Source organism: Notechis scutatus, chromosome 3 (assembly GCF_049901735.1).
Source record: "Notechis scutatus isolate UNSWTSFEM ecotype Mainland chromosome 3, rNotScu1.2, whole genome shotgun sequence".
Classification (NCBI taxonomy): Eukaryota; Metazoa; Chordata; class Lepidosauria; order Squamata; family Elapidae; genus Notechis; species Notechis scutatus.
The window spans coordinates 162253168-162272270 of record NC_142011.1 but is presented as its reverse complement, the minus strand read 5'-3'; the positions used below and the strand labels follow the sequence as shown (position 1 = coordinate 162272270).

The following is a 19103-nucleotide window of genomic DNA, read 5'->3' as shown; positions in this document are numbered from 1 at the left end:
CTTCTTATTTGCAACAGTAAAAATTGGGAAATAAAAGTCTATCTTTATTTTGATTACAAAATGTTTTATTTTTCCAAGAACCTCTAATTATTGATCAGAAACTCTTAATTCCTCTTATCAGGAATGATATAATTAAATACTCACATCCACATCAGGTCTTTTAAGCAAATCTTCCACTTTTGCTACATCTCCATTAGCAGCTGCTTTAACCAGTTCCTCATTAAGATCTCCAGATTCTTGAGTTTCAAATAATTTCTTCAGCAACTGGGACAATCTCTCTGTGAATATTAAGCAAAATAATTAATATTACCAGGTATATAGTATCTGAACATAATGTTGCATTTAAACAAAATACTTTTATTTAATACACATGTAACAAACAATCAACATTCCAATATTATTTAAAATTGCTTTAACATCTGCTACTTGCCTACATCATGTCTGCATACTAGCATTTCCTACAATGGAAACATTATGGTGGAGCAGATATTCATGAGTCCACCAAGAGTAAGCTTAAATTTTATTTACCATCTGCTAGGTAATGAAGATTAGAAGATTATTCCTGTTACAGAAAACAATAACAAAATACAAAGCTCTGCAATAGGGGCAATAGAAAGTGAAGACAGTACCAATAGTAATAGACACCTTGGGTGCTATCCCAAAACAATTGGAGTACCACTGGAATACCATCAGCATTGACATTTTGACCATCAGTCAATTGCAAAAGCAGCTTTACTTGGAACAGTTTACATCTTGCAGCAAAAATGCCAAATCCAGTCTAAAGATCTGGCTGAATTATGCAATGAACCATTATAAATAGAATAGTGCTCAACACTGTACATAAATACATCCAAGATATTGAAAAGGTTGTTTGGACTTGCCAAAAGTGCTATGCTCACCATTAAAATGGCAAAAAGTAATGAAAACTGAAGGAACCAAAATGCAGTATGGAAATAACATCAAGAATCTGGATGAAGACCTGGGCATCCTTCAAGATGATACCATCAAACATACTAAGTCCAGTAAAATGTTAGAAGAGAATACATCAAGAGAGTGAAGAAGATCTTAAAGTCCAAACTCAGTGAAGGAAATACTATCAAGGCAATTAAGACCTGGGCAATTCCAGTCATTAAGATACCGAACTGGAATAGTGGGCTGGACTCAAGCAGAACTAAAGGCCCTGGATAGGAAGACCCAAAAATAATGACAATAAATCATGCCCTTCATCCTTGTACTGATATTGACAAATTCTATTTACCAAACAAAATATGTGAACGTGGAATGTTGCAAATACATCAGGTTGTTAAAGAAGAAAAAAGAGCATTGGAAAAATATCTCAAGGACAGTGAAGAAGATGCATGAAGTTATAACAGGAAGGCTTATGACTACCAGAGAGACCAAACTACAAGAAAGACTAACTGAAGAACAGAAAAAAGACATGGGAAGACAAAGTATTTACATGGCGCATTCATTAAAAAAATACCAGGCAAAGCAGATAATAACAACACCTGACAATGGCTAAGAGCAGAAAAATCGAAGAAGACGACAGAGGAGCTAATTCTGCTCTACAAGACCAAGCCTTAAGGACAAATGTGGACAAAACCAGAATTGAGAAGACAGCAAGTGCCAACTGCAAAGAAGCTGAAGAAACAATGGATCACGTGGTTATCTGCTATAAGATGACTTTACAGACTGACTACAAACAGCAGCATGATAAAGTAGCAACAATGATGCATTGAAAGATTTGTAAGACATACCATTTATGGCCAAGCAAGAACTGGTGGGATCATAAAACAGAGAAAGTCATAGAAAATGAAGAAGCTAAACTGATCTGGAACTTTAGAATTCATATAGACAGGGACCTGCCACATAACACCCAAGACTTAATAACTATTGATAAGACAGACAAAAAGGTCTGGACAGCGGACCTGGCAGTATCTGGAGACAGCAGAAGAGAAGAGAAAGAACTGGAGAAGATTAACAAAATACAAAGACCTGCAATTAGAAACAGAACAACTATGGCAAAAGAAAGCAAAGGTAGAACCAATAGTAATAGGCACATTGGATGCAATCCTAAAACAACTGGAGCACCACTTGAATGTCATCAGCACTGACAAATTCACCATCAGTCAATTGCAAAAGGCAGCTTTACTCAGAACAGCTTACATCCTGTCACAATATCTCTCATGCTATCAAACATTGACATTTGCTTATCCCAGTCCTTTGGAAGGACTCGATAGGTGGATGCCAAACCCAGTCTGAACATCTAGCTGACCGTGTGACAAACCATAAAATAATATTGCTAGGGGAGTGGGGGAAGTAAAGTTACAGAAATCTGTGAAGAATAAAAATGAAAGTAGCAAACAAAAGGTAGGAATAAAAAAACTTAAAACACTTCATCACTTGAACAACTACTGTACAGTAGGAATAAAGTTGTTGAATAAAAATTGATGGAGCCAAAAGGACAGAAGGCAGAATGTGTCACCCTTCTGTAATAATAGCCTGTTTTTTTCACTGCAAATCAGGAGACAAGCCCATTCAGGTAACTGGTTTTTCAATGAGAGCATACTGCAATTGGCTTCCGATTACTGTGCTGTGGTTTTGTGGTTTTGGTGTTCATTGGTTCCTTTTGTTCCATATTTAATTATCTGTTAGTTGACCAAGGCTGCAATTTATGAGTCAGGAGGTCATGTAAATTGGTTAAATAGATAATTCATGTATTAAATAAATCATAATTCATGTATCTAACAAAATATTCAAGAGTAAGCTGCGCACTGTGTATTTTAGAACTATTCTAAATGAAAGTGCTCTTCTTAAAAGACAGCAACAAAAATTTAAAACTAAGCAACATAGCAGATTTCAAAATTTCAATTTCTGGTAGCATTTGTTAGCTTCTAACTTACCACCAGATGCATTGCTTATAGCTGATCCTGCTGATGCTACCTTTGACACAGCTGCAGGATTATATGTCCAAGACGTTCCACAAACCTCTACTTTTAAGTCACTATCCGAATAGATCTGCTGGACCCTTCCAACTTTACCTAGGGTCTAGATTAAAGAAAACTAATATTAATTATAAAATCACCACTTTAAATGGATATCTTATTCTATATTCAATAAAGTTCTGTGAATGTTGACCTAATAATGAATGACTGCAGATCAATCATTGATATGTAAAAAAATAAGCTCATTTCTACTATTATTTCAATAAAATATTTTTATTATTTTCAATGTTCAGGAATCAAATAATCCAACTCATTTTAGCTAAGTGATCTTCTACCACAGAATTCCCCAACCTATGGGCCACAGCCAGTGGGCTGTGAAGGGTTTGCAACTGGACCATGGAAACAGCCAGTGAGCCCATGAGTATGCACATCCTCACTTGCACAAGCAGTGGGCAAGTGCTGTGTGTGTACTCCATTAGTATGAGTGGCACATGTGTATGCACGCCACTTGCACGAACCATCCCCTCCCCCCGCCGGTCCACAAAGCCGGAAAGTTGGGGAAATCTGTTCTACCAGATGATGTTCACATTGTTAAGATACTAGAATTTTTTTTTATGATTGTACAAATGTCTAATCTTATATCTAAGATATAGTTGAGAGAATGAATGTTATACAGATAGTCCTCAACCTACAACCACAACTGAGCCCAGATTTATGTTGATGTGAGACATTTAAATGAATTCTGCCCCATTTTACAACCTTTTTTGCCAGTTGTTAAGTGAATCATTGCAATTGTTAAGTTAGTAACATGGTTGTTAACTGAATCTGGCGTCCCCATTGACTTTGCTTGTCAGAAGGTTGCAAAAGATGATCACATGACTCTGAGGCACAGCAAACCATCATAAATATGAACCTGTTACCAAGCGTCCAATTTTTGATCACACGACCACAGGAATGTTACAATGGTTGCAAGTGTGAAAAATGGTCATAAGTCACTTTTTTCAGAGCCGTTGTAATTTTGATCACTAAACAAATGGTTGTAAGTTGAGGACTACCTGCATTTCATATTCAATAATATTCATATCAATACTCAATAATGCTTAAAAATAGGTAGACTTAATATTTTCATCAAACTTCATTCCAACTTCATTACTATTGTTTACTTGTCCTAATGTACTATTGCTTACTTGTCCAGCAGTCATAATGGTAACTGCTGGACTAAACTATCCAACAGAAAGTCATTTCCTTCCTACTTATTCATTATACCTGATTATCAATAGGATTTATCCGGAAAGAGAAACCTCTCTCCAATGGACATAATTTACATAATTTTCTAAAATTTCACTGTCATTCATTGAAGGTCCTGAAATAAATTTATCCACATTTTAATTTCAAATAATAACAACAAATATAGTATATAAACTTACAGGAAGCATTGCTTCAGCCCATTCACCATGTCCCCTTTGAAGCAACTTAATTCTTTCTAAGTCATAACAAACTTGGACAAGATCACCCACTTGAAATTGTGAAGCACCACCTTCAGCACCTTGCACACCCTCTCCACTTCGGACAACATTGGCTTTAGTAAGAACAGCAGGGTTAAAGGTCCATCTAAAAAGTAAAAATAACATATTATTATGGCAAGTGATTTTACAGTTTTATGAAAGCATAACTGCACAGTTCACTATTGCTCAGTTTTGCCCCTCATTTACATCACTGTACAAAGGCACTGTACAAAGGCAGATAGATCAACTCCACAAAGCATCCACACAGTCTTTTTTATTGGTTCATCAGGCATCCTGTCAACTCACATTTATGATGAGGTTCTTCTTAATGTCCAATCCTTTACATATCTGAATTGTGGTGTAGGAAGATAATAAAGCCTCAACCCCATAATGATTGAAGCAGCCGCATGGTAATGGCTTCAGGCAAGAGTGAGGGAAATCTCCCCCAACCCACCAAGGGTCAATTCAGTGACCAATCAGGGTTACAGATGTGGCCACATGACATGGACTACATTTCCCAGGATACCTTAACTACATTTACCATGATGCATCCCCTTAAGGGGACAGCTTACAAGTCCTAACTAACTATCCCAAATCCCATTAACTCTAAACTGTCTGGACAGCACAACCTTAATCTATGTCAAAGGCCTGAATAAAAAAAGTATTTCAAACCTGGAGAATGGAAATTAAAATTGCAAATATAGTTCAATATAAATTAGAGGGAAAACAGTGTCATAATTTAATACAGAATCTACACAGACATAAAACAGCATTTTAGATTGTAATGGCTGACTGGCAAAGGGATTTTAAGCTGTGAAACATAACTAGAAAACACCAACTCAATGTGTGACAACTGTGAAAAAAGATAAATTCATGTTAAGTATTAGAGGTATTCTCAAAATTCAATGTAGTCTTTTCCAACTTAAAAAAAAAAACCTTGATAAATCTGTTTTGACCTTACCAGAGCTGTTTCAAGCTTACTCTGTTTCAGCTTGGAACATTTCTGGTAAAGTTGCTATGAGTTCAGAGTGAATTGTTTTAAACCTGAAACAATTATCTGATCTCAAAAAAGTGTCCTTACTGAAAACATTTTGCACATCTCATCTAACAATAAGAAAAAGATTTTAAAATATATGACTGCCAAAATCACAGTATCACAAAATACACAGAAAAGAAAGGTCAAAGCCATGTTTTTTAGAATGAGAGCAATTTAACAAACTAATTGAACAAAAGGGTGATAGGCTTTTCTTCACTGGATATGTTTAAACAGAAGTAAGAGAGTGTTGTGGCAGAAGTAGATTAATTTGGATTTCTGCTTGAAGCAGGAGATTGGAATCAAGGATCGAAACAGCTCTTTCCAACTTCATGACCAAGACACTAAAGCATATTCCCTTTGATGAAACATTGGAAATGTGGGAATTAAGCAAATTACTGTAATACATTATGAAGAAAGTCAGAAAGAAAGAAAAATACTTTTTCTCACAATACTGGAAACCAGGGTCATCCTTTAAAGACAAATGGAAAAGGTGGTGTGTGTTGTTTTTTTTAAAAAAGAAAAACAACAGAGTAATTATATCATTCAACGGCATAAGACAACTCACAGGCACCTATTTGGCCACTACAGAAAATACAATGCTGGAGAAAGTTTTGATCTGATTCAGCATGCCTTTTAATTTAGTCTGATATTTGAAATAAAAACAGCTCATATATTAATTTTTACGAATGTAGTCATAAATCAGATTTTTAAGTACTCTAAGCAAAAACTGTCTAAGGGTCAAGAAAAATGTTTCCTTGTTCTATGTAGTATGATCCCAACAAAGACTTATGACTAGAGGAAGAATTAACTGTACAAAGAGTTAAGCTGCTGATAGTTTCCCCTTAAAAATCTTTGTGTATCTAATGCCTGTAGGTTAAGGAACTGCACAGATTTTCAAGCTGAAACTATTAGTGCTGTTAGATTGTAGCAGGAAACAGAAGTAGATCGAATATTCTTAAAGACTATTGGGAGTTGGTGATGCATCCAGCCTGTGGGCCGCCAGTTTGACACCCCTGCTATACAAGGCAGTGAATATAAAATAAAGCCCATGGCATTTACAATCTGGAAGTCACTTCATCAATATGAATTAGCATTTCCATTCTTAGAGATCTTGCATGACACAACAGTAAATATAAAACACTAATTAAACACTTGCATAATAAGAATGATTTGCTTTATAAAAAATAAATTAATATACCTATTCCCACTTGGATATTGTACAACAATGTCATGGTCTTCATCTATTCCACAAACTGTGCCAGTAGTTGTTAAGGTTTCAAACATTCCATCAGTCCATCCTCCATGCCCATGTTGCAATGACTGAACAATTTCTAAGTCAAGATCAATGTTCACTAGATCACCAATCTGTAAACCACCAGGATTTCTGTTTCCATTCTGTTCTCCTATAGTTAAGAATTTAAAGAGAATGTATGTTTTGGCAATTTCATCCATAAATAAACACATAATTCATAATCATATAAAAGGATACATTGCTATTTTAACAATTTCATCTCAGCAATGTAGAAACACAGCAGCATTACATAACTAAAAGTGAAAACAGGGAACAGTATTACCACTTCATTTAACAAACCTATGCAATTATAGTCTGGAAAAATACGATAAATATTAAGTAAAATGTTCTCTGGGCGACACATTATGTTTTATCTTTGCATACGATTGCTGTAAAGGATTCTGAATTCTACAGTGAAAGAAGACAAGCTAAATCTGCCTGATGACCTGGAGAGGAAAGATGCAGGTAATCAGGTTCTTCTCTTTTCCTTAGTATGAAAGAAATCAATATATTGGCATAATAATGAACACTTTTTGTTAGGAGGTACCAGCATCAGTAGAAAGGGCAGGCTTGGAACCACTTTAAAGAATTAGAATTTAGCAGCTCCACATTCTCATCGGATGCTAGATTGTGGCTGTATAAGTAATGAAACATTGCCTTTCTAATTTTTATATATCTTTTCAGAGGACATTTAACTTGCAACCTTGCTCTTCTGCATTCCTTGGCAGGAAGTCTAGTAATCACTACATTTGTGAATAAACAATACTCACTTATTGCATTTACCTCCAAGAGTTATGCGTAAGCAGGCATTTTTCTTATAACCACTGTCATTAATGTCATCAATCATCTATTAAATTGCCTACACACATGTCCCTTTAGCTTTATGCACCGAATATAAGAATTCATATTCTGCATCTTACCAAGCACAGGGCAGTGGTCTCGATAGAAGGATCCTCCTTTTGAATCTTGGACACATTTAAGGTCTGACTAGAATAAAAATTCATACAGAGAATTTAACTCTGAACCAATATACGCATCATGAGATTGAGATATTTATTATGACTTGATAAATGGTACTTTTAAAGCTTTCAATAATTCATAAAGAAATAGCAAACTGATATTTTCTTACAGACATTAAGAGTATTCTAAATTGTAGATACTATCTAGTAATTAGACTCTGGTTTTAAATTAAAGCTCTGGAGACTGAAAAAAATAACAGCATGTTTCCGCAGATGTAAGTTTGATTATTTTAAGTGAAGCTTATTACCAGTAAATGTGTAAGGAATTGTAGCATGACCTTTGCTCTATTTGTTCTATAGTTCAGGGCAAACAAAAAATATATAGGAAATTCTGCCATTTATTCTGTAGTAAATCTGTACAAACTACGTGGAAAAGGAACATTTTAAATTAATACTCAAGTTTTGCAGTTATAACTCAGGATATAGCCATATGTGCCGTGGTGGCTCAGTGGCTAGAATGCAGTACTGCAGGCTACTTCTGCTGATTGCTGGCTGCCAGCAGTTTGGCAGTTCGAGTCTCACTGGCTCAAGGTTGACTCATCCTTCTGTCCTTCTGATCAGTAAAATGAGGACCCAGGTTGTTGGAAGCAATATGCTGACTCTGTAAACTACTTAGAGAGGGCAGTAAAGCACTATGAAGCAGTATGCAAGTCTAAGTGCCATTGCTTGCTATTGCTATTATGATTATCAAGTTTCATTTCTTTCTCATTTTAATCATACTAAGTTCCTTCTCTGTACACATTCAACAAATAGAAAGCCTTGTCTAACTTAGGCACATTCCTCTCTTATAAAATTAGTGATAATGCTGAATCACAATTTCCCCCCAAATTTGGGAACATGTATGTTTGCAAAGTCAAATAAAAATGCATAAAATAAGAGAGTCTTGCAGGTCATCTTGTAGGTGAGATGGGTGGTATAAACAAACAATCTCCAGCTAATATACTTAGTAACAAATTCTAATTTTCTAATTCAGATTCTAAAATTCTAAATTTTAGTCTAATGGTTCTTGCCATGCCTAATCGAAATACAGAAATGTGGTTCTATCTCTGAAACAATTCCCATTGGCCAAAGATCATTCAAGGCATATATGCTAAAGTAGGAAGCAAACAGGAAGAAAGCTGAGTTTTAATTTGTATCAACTACAACTCAGGGAGCAAACAAAAGGACAGGTGGTGTATATTTCAACCATGTGCTGCTACAAAGAACTCTGTTTCTTTTTTATCAAGAGACAAAAGACCCAGAAATGTAAACTGGCATATGCAAGATGCATTCTCCTCTGAATAATATAAATACAACAATCTTAACCAGTAACTGGTACTTCCAAAATTCATAACTATACCATATAAGACAGAACCTCTGCATTTACACACTTGCACCCTGCAATTTGGTAACAAGAGCAAAGAAAAAAAAACCAAAGCCTTGGAGAAAAGCATGTACATGCATGTAACTCAGAAAGCTATTTTTAACAACTATAGTTATGTTTGAACATGCAACACCATGTATTTTGAATGAAAAACTTTTCAAAAAGTGTTTTTAAAATCAATAAAGCATCTTGGCTGATTATGCTCTGTTTGTGTTGCAAGACTAACATGATAGTGATAAAAACTTATTTATATTAATCCGTAATTTTGAGCAAATTTTTGCATCACACTATTTTATTACCAAACAGAAAACAGGGGGATCTTGCAACTTGATTAGGATATCAATTTGTATAAAGACAACTAACTGCAATAAAACCAAGAAATGAATAATGTTAAAACTAATGTTAAAAAATGCCCATTAACCAAGTATATTCATGTTATGTAAAGATTGCAGAAATAAGTTATGTTTAAAACATATGCACATGCACATGTGCAATGAAACAAAATATTAGCAGCTGTAGCAATTATGCCCTAACATCACTGAAACCACAATTACTCAAGAATTAACGTCCAGAATGCATTAATGTTTCATGAATAATTCAAATATGTGACTACCCCAAGGATGGAAATAAGTACAGAACTGTTTTACAGCAGTCTCTACTATTGAAGGTATTAGCTTTATTTTTTTTAGAAATGTCACCTATTTATAAGAGGAAATATTATAGATACAGAGAGACAGAAGCCAGCTTAAAAATTAGTCTGAAATCAGACTTATGCATATGCATTAGTTATCCCTATAGCTGTAGAACAATGAAGCGCCTAACAGCATGCAAACTGACAGAAGGACAACACAAAAGAAAATAGCACAGCACAGGCCATTGTTATTACTTCATCATGAAATACTTTGGTTCTTTGTATTGTTTTACTTCTTACCATGCCCTCAAAGCCAACTCTGTAAAGGTTTTTAGCTCCATTGTCCCATAAAACATATGCTGCACTATGTGGACTTGATGCACTCCAATCTTGGATTTCAGTTACCTAGCAAAATAAAAAGAATGCATGTTTACTCCCAAAAATAAAATAAAAATAAAAATAATGACTATCCCACAATCAGCAAGAATACTTATGTTATTTTTCTAAAAACACTGAATTGGTTACACTCAAAAAAACCTGCTAATTACAATACAAATCATCATTTTAAAAAACTATAAAAAGAAAACCATTAAAGTAGCATTTAAAAAATATTCTATGCCTTTGCACAAGTGATTAAAAATATAAGAGACCAATTAAATTCTCCCATTTTCCACATCAATTCCTTGTATTGGGTCATTTAGGAAGGACCCAAATCACTTAAACAAGTCTTGTCTGGCGAGAGGAAGATTGATTAGCATCTTTACCAAGAAAGAAGTATTACAGGTCATCATTGATCAGATGCAATTGAGATGGACAAGCAAATTTTCTGCCAAATTTTCTGCCATAAAACACCTCTTAGAAATATACCATCACCTGGTTTTATCCTACTCATTATGAATTTTTACTACCTGTTCACCAAATAATTTTATTACTATCATCACCTCAGTATACTATAGTATTACTACATTGTCAGTGAGCCACATCAGGATGAGGCAAAACATACCAATATTTATATTTTAAACGGATAGAGAACAGATAAATGTTGCTAATTAGAAGGAAAATCCAAAGAAATATCAAATATTCATTGGTAATGGAAGCACATAATATATCCTGCCATTAGTCATGAACTGTCCATAGTAAGGAAACAGTAATGGTACTCTAAACTCTTACTTTGCCCCTGCGCCCATTGCCACCATCCTGATCTTCCCATTGCCAATCAACTCCTCGTACCACCCTGGCACCTGTAAAGATTCCTCTTGCAGTAATTTTCTTTGATTTACGGCGCGATTCCAGCAATACCCTAAAATTTAATATTGATGACAGGTTAAAGAGATGCCCAATCAAAAATAAGTTATTTAAAAATGTTTATTGCCAAAATCTAAAACTTGCTTTAACATAAAACAGTACATTTCAGTTTAATGAATATTTTAGATACAGGGATTTTTCTAAATATTATAGTTTTAAAACTAATTATATTTGTTACCTTTCACTTCCAGGTGTGGTTATTCTGTAAAAGCGGTGTCTTAGATGATGTTTATCCCCATGATAGCATACTGTGCATAAATCATAATTTGTACATTCCGCACATTTCCATCGAATACCAATTATTGGTTGCTGGCGGCAAGTATCGCACATAGTGCCATCATGTTTAATACCTATAAATAGATATACAACTAACATAGTATTTTAAATAGAAGATATGAAAGCAAACAAAAAACACTGGAGTCTAGGCATTGAGTACATTATAATAATTTCAATTACTTTTCAAACCACACCCCATAATGTCTACATTATTCAATTTAATCCCATCATAGCTTCAGGTACTAATTATGTCAAATGTTCAAATATGAATTTTTATATAAGATACTGAGTCTATAATTACATATTAAAAACAATTCAAATCTCCCAGATAGGCAAATTCACTACTCTTTAGATATTAAAACTGACTGAACTTCAGTATCATTAAAATTTATATACAAATACATTATAAAAACAGTCTGTGGTTCTAGATACTATATCTTAAAAAAGAATATAGTTACTATAAATTAAATGAGCTAATATGGCTTTTACAATACTATGAAAGATGCATGGAATGAAAGGAGCTGAAAGTTGAGCAGAAAAATGAGCAATTCCTTGGTCTACCACCAATCACTTAAGATTTTAAATTATTGTTGCATAAAAATGTATATGGCTATCAGTATCAATTACACAATTCTAATTATATAATCAAATTCCTATAGTATTACAATGATTTGCATAAGTAATACCATCAATTAAATAATGATATTAAAATGACTGGATTTCATAACATTATTCTAGATGTCGATATTCTCTTTATTCTAGAAAACTAGAATCATCTGAAACTCCTAATTGCTAAAAACACTGACCCATAACAATAAAGATGAATCCACATTCACCAGCTTCTATATTTTCTATTGAGCATTAATAAGTCATTTATATTTAAAAAGACAATGCCATTAATTAATACAAAGTATACAATATTTGATCAATGAATGTATAAAAGCTATGAATAAAATATTTGATTAAGAGAATAATATTTGATTAGGTACAAGCACTCCTTGACTTACAACTACAATTGAGCCCCAAATTTCCAATGCTAAGTCAGACAATGTTAAGTGAAAGTTTGCCTAAGTCAATGTTAAGTGAATTTTGCCCCATTTAACAATCTCTCTTACCACAGTTTAAGTGAATCGCTGCAGTTGTTACATTACAAAAATGATTATTACATGAATCTGGCTTCCCCATTATATTTTGCTTGTCAGGTCGCAAAAGGTGAATACATTACTCCCGTACACTGCAACCATCATAAATACATGCCAATTGCCAAGCACCTGAATTTTGATCATGTGACCACAGGGATGCTAATAATGCTTATATGAAAAATGGCCATAAAGTCACTATTTCAGGGCTTTGTAACTTTGAAGGTCACTTATCAAAGTCAAGAACTACTTGTATATTCTAAAACTAAAATAGGATTTTATATATATATGGGAATAAGATAAGATGCACTAAATAAAAAGACAACTGGAATTCTCACTTTTATAGTAAACACTCTTTTGCATATTGAAATCTTAAGAGAGACTATGAAGGAACTGAAAGTACGAGGGTGAATCTAACCAGTCCTAATTCTGATAGAACCTAACTTATCTGGTATCTAGTAATACTAGTTATATTGCTAATCAATTTCTAAAAATGTACAGTTTAATAAAATGAAGATTTCTAAAGAAGCTATAAGCAGTCTTTTTTTCATCCCACATCTGAGTTTAAACACCAGTTCTATGTTCACCAATTTAATGAGATTTCCAACATGTATCTCTTAATCATAAAATATGAAACTGCCTTCAATAGGTAATTATTTAATAATAAAAAGGGCAGTCCTGTATCCATATACAGGTTCTTGCATCCTTAGTTCTGGATGGGGCTGCACCACCAAACAGACCAATGGTGGGATTCAAAAATTTTTACTACCAGTTCTATGGGTGTGGCTTGGTGGGTGTGGCAGGGGAAGGATACTGTAAAATCTCAATTTTCTCCCCACTGCAAGGGAAGGTTACTGCAAAATCCCATTCCCTCCCCACCCTACTAACCTGGTTTCCAGCTATGTTTTCCTATGCAGGGCAATAAAAGAAGACCCAGCCAATCAGCTGGGGACTCGGGAGGCAGAGAACAGATGGGGGTGGAGCCAGTCAGAGGTGATATTTGCCAGTTCTCCAGAACTGGTCAGAAACTGCTGAATACCACCTCTGCAATAGACCTCTTGTGCAATCTGGGGTCCTCCTAGAGACCTAGCTCCTGCTCAAACAGCAGATGGCAGCCATGGAGAGTCTTTGCACACCTTTGGGGGGGGAACACCAACTACACCTATTTTTGGACTGGAATGCTGTTAGTAACATAGTATCTCACACCCTTGTAACCTCTTGTCTAGATTACTGAAACATGCTCTACGTGGGGCTGACCCTCAAGAACATTCAGAAACTGGTATAGAACTGAAGCAGAATACAACTGTGCAGGTGGTAAATGTTGCCAGATTTATGGCACATGTAACACCACTACTACTGGAATACCTTTACTGGTATGTTTCCAGATGTAATTCAAGGTGCTGGTTGACGCCTTTAAAGCTCTACATGGCTTGGGACCGGGTTACTTGAGAGACTACCTTTTTCCAAGAATCTCTATTTTTCCAATTCAATTTGGCATATAAGGTATGCTGCAGATCCTGTCAGCCAAACAAGTGTTGGCTGGTAGGGACTAGAAGGTGGCCATTGTCTGCAGTAGCCCGATTTGTGGGAATATTGAAGGGTATGCAATTAGAATGGCCCCAACCCTATTAGCCTTTCAGAAAGCTCTAAAAATCTGGCTGTGTTCCTGAGCCTGGGAATGTGCTAAATGTCCCATTTCCTGGCTTTATTGTTAGTTGGCCTAGTATCTCTGCTAGAATGCATATTTAGTTTGGATAAATATTTCATTTTCTATTGTTTTTGTTTTAAAAAGTTAATATTGTTGCATATTTTTTGAATTGTAAGCTTTACAATTTGAATTGTAAAGTCATTGGTTTAGATGGGTAGCTATAGAAATTGAATATTAGAAATGTCTAATTCAGTAACAGCTGATTTCTAAGAACCTTATATTTTTCATATTGCAATAATTATTTGAGAAAATAAGGCCATTAACAATCCACATTTCTTCACTATTGTAAAACAGCAATGAAAATATAAATTTATTTGCCTGTTGCTGAATTTGCTACAGTGGGCATCTTCTCCAAGACTAAGCATTGGCATAAAACTTTCTAAACTTGGATCAAAAACTATTTTAAAAAATGAGTAACTCACAGTGACATAATGACCTTGTTCCAAAGACAAAAAAGAACCCTCCCAATATTTAACTTCAACACTATACCTTTTTTAAAAGGGTGCCAAAATTGTCTCTTGGGGTGGGGTGGGGGAAGCATGACTACATTGCAAGATGCAAATCCTTTTTATATTTATCCAAGCCAAAGATGCAGCCCTATCATACATCCTAAAGGTGTGTGTGTGTCCCATCGAATAAAAGGGGGTGTTTGTTTTTCCATTAAACTGAAGAAACTAAGAAGTTCCAATTGAACTAGCTTCTTACACAGAAATTAACCTCCAAAGACGAACAGTAGGATTTAACCCCATTACTTGTGATGGAGAGCATCCCTCTCTTCTGCCTTCAAGTAATGGGCATTTTCAATTGACAACACTGGATCTATTTCACTACACCACACCTTTTTCCTGTTAACTCTGTTTTGATCCTTTAACATTTTCTGTGCTTGAGCTCTTACGTCCCTGTGCAACTTTTGCTACGGGCTTCCCCATTCACACCCACCCCCCCTTAAGCAGGGAGTTCCTTAACCACGATTAGGAGCCCTGCGGACCAACAAGGCCTCGTCTGAGAGTCGCCAGCAACCCCCACCCGCTCTTGGGAAACTCCGCGTGGTGTCCCGACGGCGCCGACAGTGGCGCCGGCGGCAGGGAGACTCGCTGGACCTTAAAAGAGGGTCCAAACCCGCACACTTCTCCCCTGAGACCGCCGCCCCGCACCCCGCGGGAAGCGCCCCGGCTGCCTCGCTTCCCTCTCACCTGTGGGCGCGCTGTCGAGGATGCGCAGGTCATAGGCTCCCGAGCAGCGGTAATTGGCGGCCGTGCCGTTGTCCCAGACCACCACCACCTCCTCGGGGCTTTCGAAACTGCGCACGGTGCCCACATGGCCCTCGCCGCCATCCTGCTTCCCCCATTTCCAGTCGGGTCCCCTCACGACCCGGGCACCGACGCCCTCCACCATCACTCGGTTGTTCCTCGAATTGCTCATTGTTACTCAGCCTTGCCGGGGCCGGTCCCTCGCGGTGCAGCGACGAGGCCGGGAGAGTCGCTGACGCCAATAACGGGGAAACCGAGGCCGTAGGCGATGCCTCCTCAGAAACGCCGGAACAACAAAAGACCTGAAAAGCGAAGGAAACCAGCCGGCCGGTCTCGTCCCGCGGGGTAGATAGGATGCGGCCTCCGCCAGCGGAGCGCAGAGTTTGCGACGTATAGCCTCCCCCCCCCCACTCCCGCAACCCCCCCCCAAAAATGGTGTCGCCCAAACCGGAGAAGCTGGCCGCGCTTTATGCAGGTTCGAAAGGGGAGGGGGCGAACCTTGACGCTTCGGCTGCTACATCCGGGCACTATGGCGGTATCGCCATCCTGGCCGTGGTAGTAGTGGAGGTAGGGCACCCGGGGCTCTCCTGCGCATGTTCCGATCCTGCAACCGGGGAAGGGAAGGGCCCCATTCACAGAACAAAGGAAGCGAGAGACTCCTTAGGGACCTCTAGGGGAACGAGAAGTGTATTGCATCGCCTAGGGCCGAACTTCTGGATTTGCAATGGGGACTGTGCGAAATGTGGCCGCACCTGAAAGCTCTCTCGAGCCTGACGAATCAGGCCGGCAACAAGAGCAAGGACAACTGGAGGGCAATAGCTCCCCCGCCATCGCTCGCAGTAGCTTTTCTGCCGGCGTTCCTTTCTGGACCGTCCTTGGTTAAATCGTTCGGTCAAGCCGCTTTGTGACCAGGTGGCTGTGATTATCTCAGGATTGTCTTGTCAGTAACTGCTCCGTTGAATTATTGGAAGCTCATCTTTGTGTTACCGGTGAATGCATCTAATTACCTTGCCTTCTCTTAGCCTCCTCTTCTTCGATGCAACGTTTTCTCCCACGAATCTATATAGCCTTCTCATGTTGTGTTTAGGATGAATGCTTCTGTGAAAATCAGATTTAATTTCATCTAATATTAGATTTTCTTTCTGTCCAAGGTATTTTCAGTCATTTTCTTCCAACGATTCAAAAGCAATGGGATCTTTCTGAGTATCATGCTTTCACAATCTTACCTTACCTTGGGAAACCATAGTTTGATAAACACATCTGTCAACGCGATGTGTCAACACTTTTAGCCTTGACATTTTCCCAAATAGCAGAGCTAACTCATTCACCATGCCTTTAACATTTTGAGCCTATGAAGATAAAACTACTCTAAGTACAACTTTTATTCTGCCTTTTTGATTTGCACTAGCTGTTAGTCTTTTCTTAACAGAGTAGTTAATTGGTATTTCACTATTCTGTAAGTTTCAAACACTTAATGTATTGTTACTATTAATGTCATGAAGTGGTTTGCATCTTTCATGAGATGTTATGAACTATTCTTTATAGTCATAGAAAACCTAAAGTTATAGATATGGCTTGTACTCTTCAGTACTCTTTATTAGCAACATTTGAAAAATATTTTAATAGGGTCTGCTAATATTTTTGTTTTCAGAAAAAGCAAAAAAAAATCATGCAACTTCTTAAACAATACACATGATGACACATGTCTATGGACTAGCAACTGTGTAAGTTGAATAAAATGTACAGTTAATCAGTAACTATTTAGTTAGAATACAAATGCAACCTATTCTGCCAACCTTGCACTTCGAAAGCATGTAAAAAAGCTAGTAGAAAAATAGGGACCACTTTGGTGGGAAGGTAACAGCATTCCGTGCACCTTCGGCGTTTAGTCATGCCAGCCATATGACCACGGAGACGTCTTCGGACAGTGCTGGCGCTTCGGCTTTGTAACAAGAGATGAGCACCACTACCTAGAGCCAGAATGTGAGGGAAACCTTTACCTTTATAAATGCATATTGTACAAAGTTGTTCCAGTGATCTTTTACAGGAATTACCATTACTGATAGTTTTAATTGTTCAATAAATTAGCACCTGTAATAGGACAGCCTAACTGTCAACAGGGATGATGAGAAGACATTAGCAGTTATGCAGAAGAGCTCCTAGTCTTCAATTAGAGCTGCCTCAACCACCACAAAAAGTGGATGATGTCATCTTCAACACACCCATGACCACCCAAAAAAGCAGACTGGATTTATCTTTCCCTGCTCCAGTTTTAAAGAGAAATCTTTTAACTCTTGCAGCATAAAACATGTGGAATTATATGCAATGTACTGTTCACAGTTAATATTAGGGGTAGGGATCTGTCCATCTCACACTGGCCCCTGAGGCTGCTGCCCGCATGCTCTCAATCCATCCTTGGTCAGAGATTTTCAGGGCCACCTGCAATCAACAATGGAAGATTGGGATAAAGAGGTCTCTCTCCCACTTCTCTTGCCAATCCTGCCAGCAGACCCTATTTTCTGACACACACAGTGAAACATAACTAATAATACAGGCTCAGTTTACAAAAAAACATTGGGCTAAAACACATGATAGTTGGTTTGTAGCTTCATGTACAACAGTAGCCTATCTCTTGCAGTGTTATTACAATTCTTTTTTACCTCATAGATGATTCTCTTTATTTTCATTTACTAATTATATATTGGTTTTGAATAATTTTATATTTATTCCAGCTGGAGTATTAATCATTTTTATGTTTATTATGGAGTGCCATTCAATGCTATTAAATTACTAAATAATTCTAATAAACATAATAAATGGGGTAACTATTTATTGGCAGGATACATATTATTCAGATCACTCCAGGTTCAATCCATAGAATTCCAAGTAAAAATCTGTATCTATCTAAGCATTGGAAAAGTGCCTGCCAGTTAAAAATAAACAATATAGGCCTTGGTACTATGAACTTGATACTAAGGCTATTTCCTAGAGTTTATTTATTTGTTAAGCAATTTATTTATTCATTCTCTCTAATACCCATATTCAGTGTGTTACTCAATGCACATTGTGGGCAGAGTGTGTTGGGAAATTCTAATGCCAACAGGATAATCTTCTAACCTTCTTAAAGTCTGTAGAGATTCTCAGTCATCCAGGCCATGGTTGTCTCAAAGGTACTTCCTCAGGAGGCAACTGGACTTTCTAGTTTTTTCTAGTTTTTTTTTTCTTTTGAAGACATTTAACTTCTCGTCCAAGAAGCTTCTTCAGCTCTGACAGCTTCTAACCTACTTATAGATCTGGAAGCTTCTTGTTTGCTTCTATGAAAAGTATAGATGGGCTGTTTTTGGATCTATTTGATCACCAGTCCTGTTAGTTTCAAAATATCAATATTATTGGAAATGGCTTTCAATGATAGTGGAACATTATACTTAGCTAGCCTATGGCATCATGCAAGTGTTTGCTTATAATAACAAACTATAAAACTAGTTGCACTCATGGATAAAAGATAGCACTGATATTATTCATAATCTTCTGAACAAAGGCCAGGATGATTATGGCCAGATGGCTAGGACAACAGAAAGATATTTCATATATAAAACAACTACTGGTATTATGTACTAGATTTTGAAACGGATAAA

General features: G+C 36.8%; 1 protein-coding gene across 6 annotated transcripts in view; it reads right to left on the bottom strand.

Annotated features, from left to right (window-relative positions):
• Positions 1 to 18455, bottom strand: part of MIB1 (MIB E3 ubiquitin protein ligase 1) — a 48425-nt gene extending 29970 nt beyond the window's left edge. For 4 of the 6 annotated variants that reach the window (XR_003371092.2, XM_026670314.2, XM_087961613.1 and 1 more), the window contains exons 1-9: positions 15412 to 18455; positions 11274 to 11445; positions 10961 to 11090; positions 10091 to 10195; positions 7698 to 7764; positions 6685 to 6889; positions 4373 to 4556; positions 2904 to 3048; positions 145 to 278 (exon numbers count right to left, since the gene is read on the bottom strand). Coding sequence is in view for 5 of the 6 variants with exons in the window: in XM_026670314.2 (XP_026526099.1) it covers positions 145 to 278; positions 2904 to 3048; positions 4373 to 4556; positions 6685 to 6889; positions 7698 to 7764; positions 10091 to 10195; positions 10961 to 11090; positions 11274 to 11445; positions 15412 to 15640 (1371 nt within the window). In the remaining variant the exon portion in view is untranslated. The remainder of the gene's footprint in view (positions 1 to 144; positions 279 to 2903; positions 3049 to 4372; positions 4557 to 6684; positions 6890 to 7697; positions 7765 to 10090; positions 10196 to 10960; positions 11091 to 11273; positions 11446 to 15411) is intronic. The other 2 variants (XM_026670315.2, XM_087961615.1) reach the window with 2 other exon arrangements.
• Between the last annotated feature and the right edge of the window lie 648 nt (positions 18456 to 19103).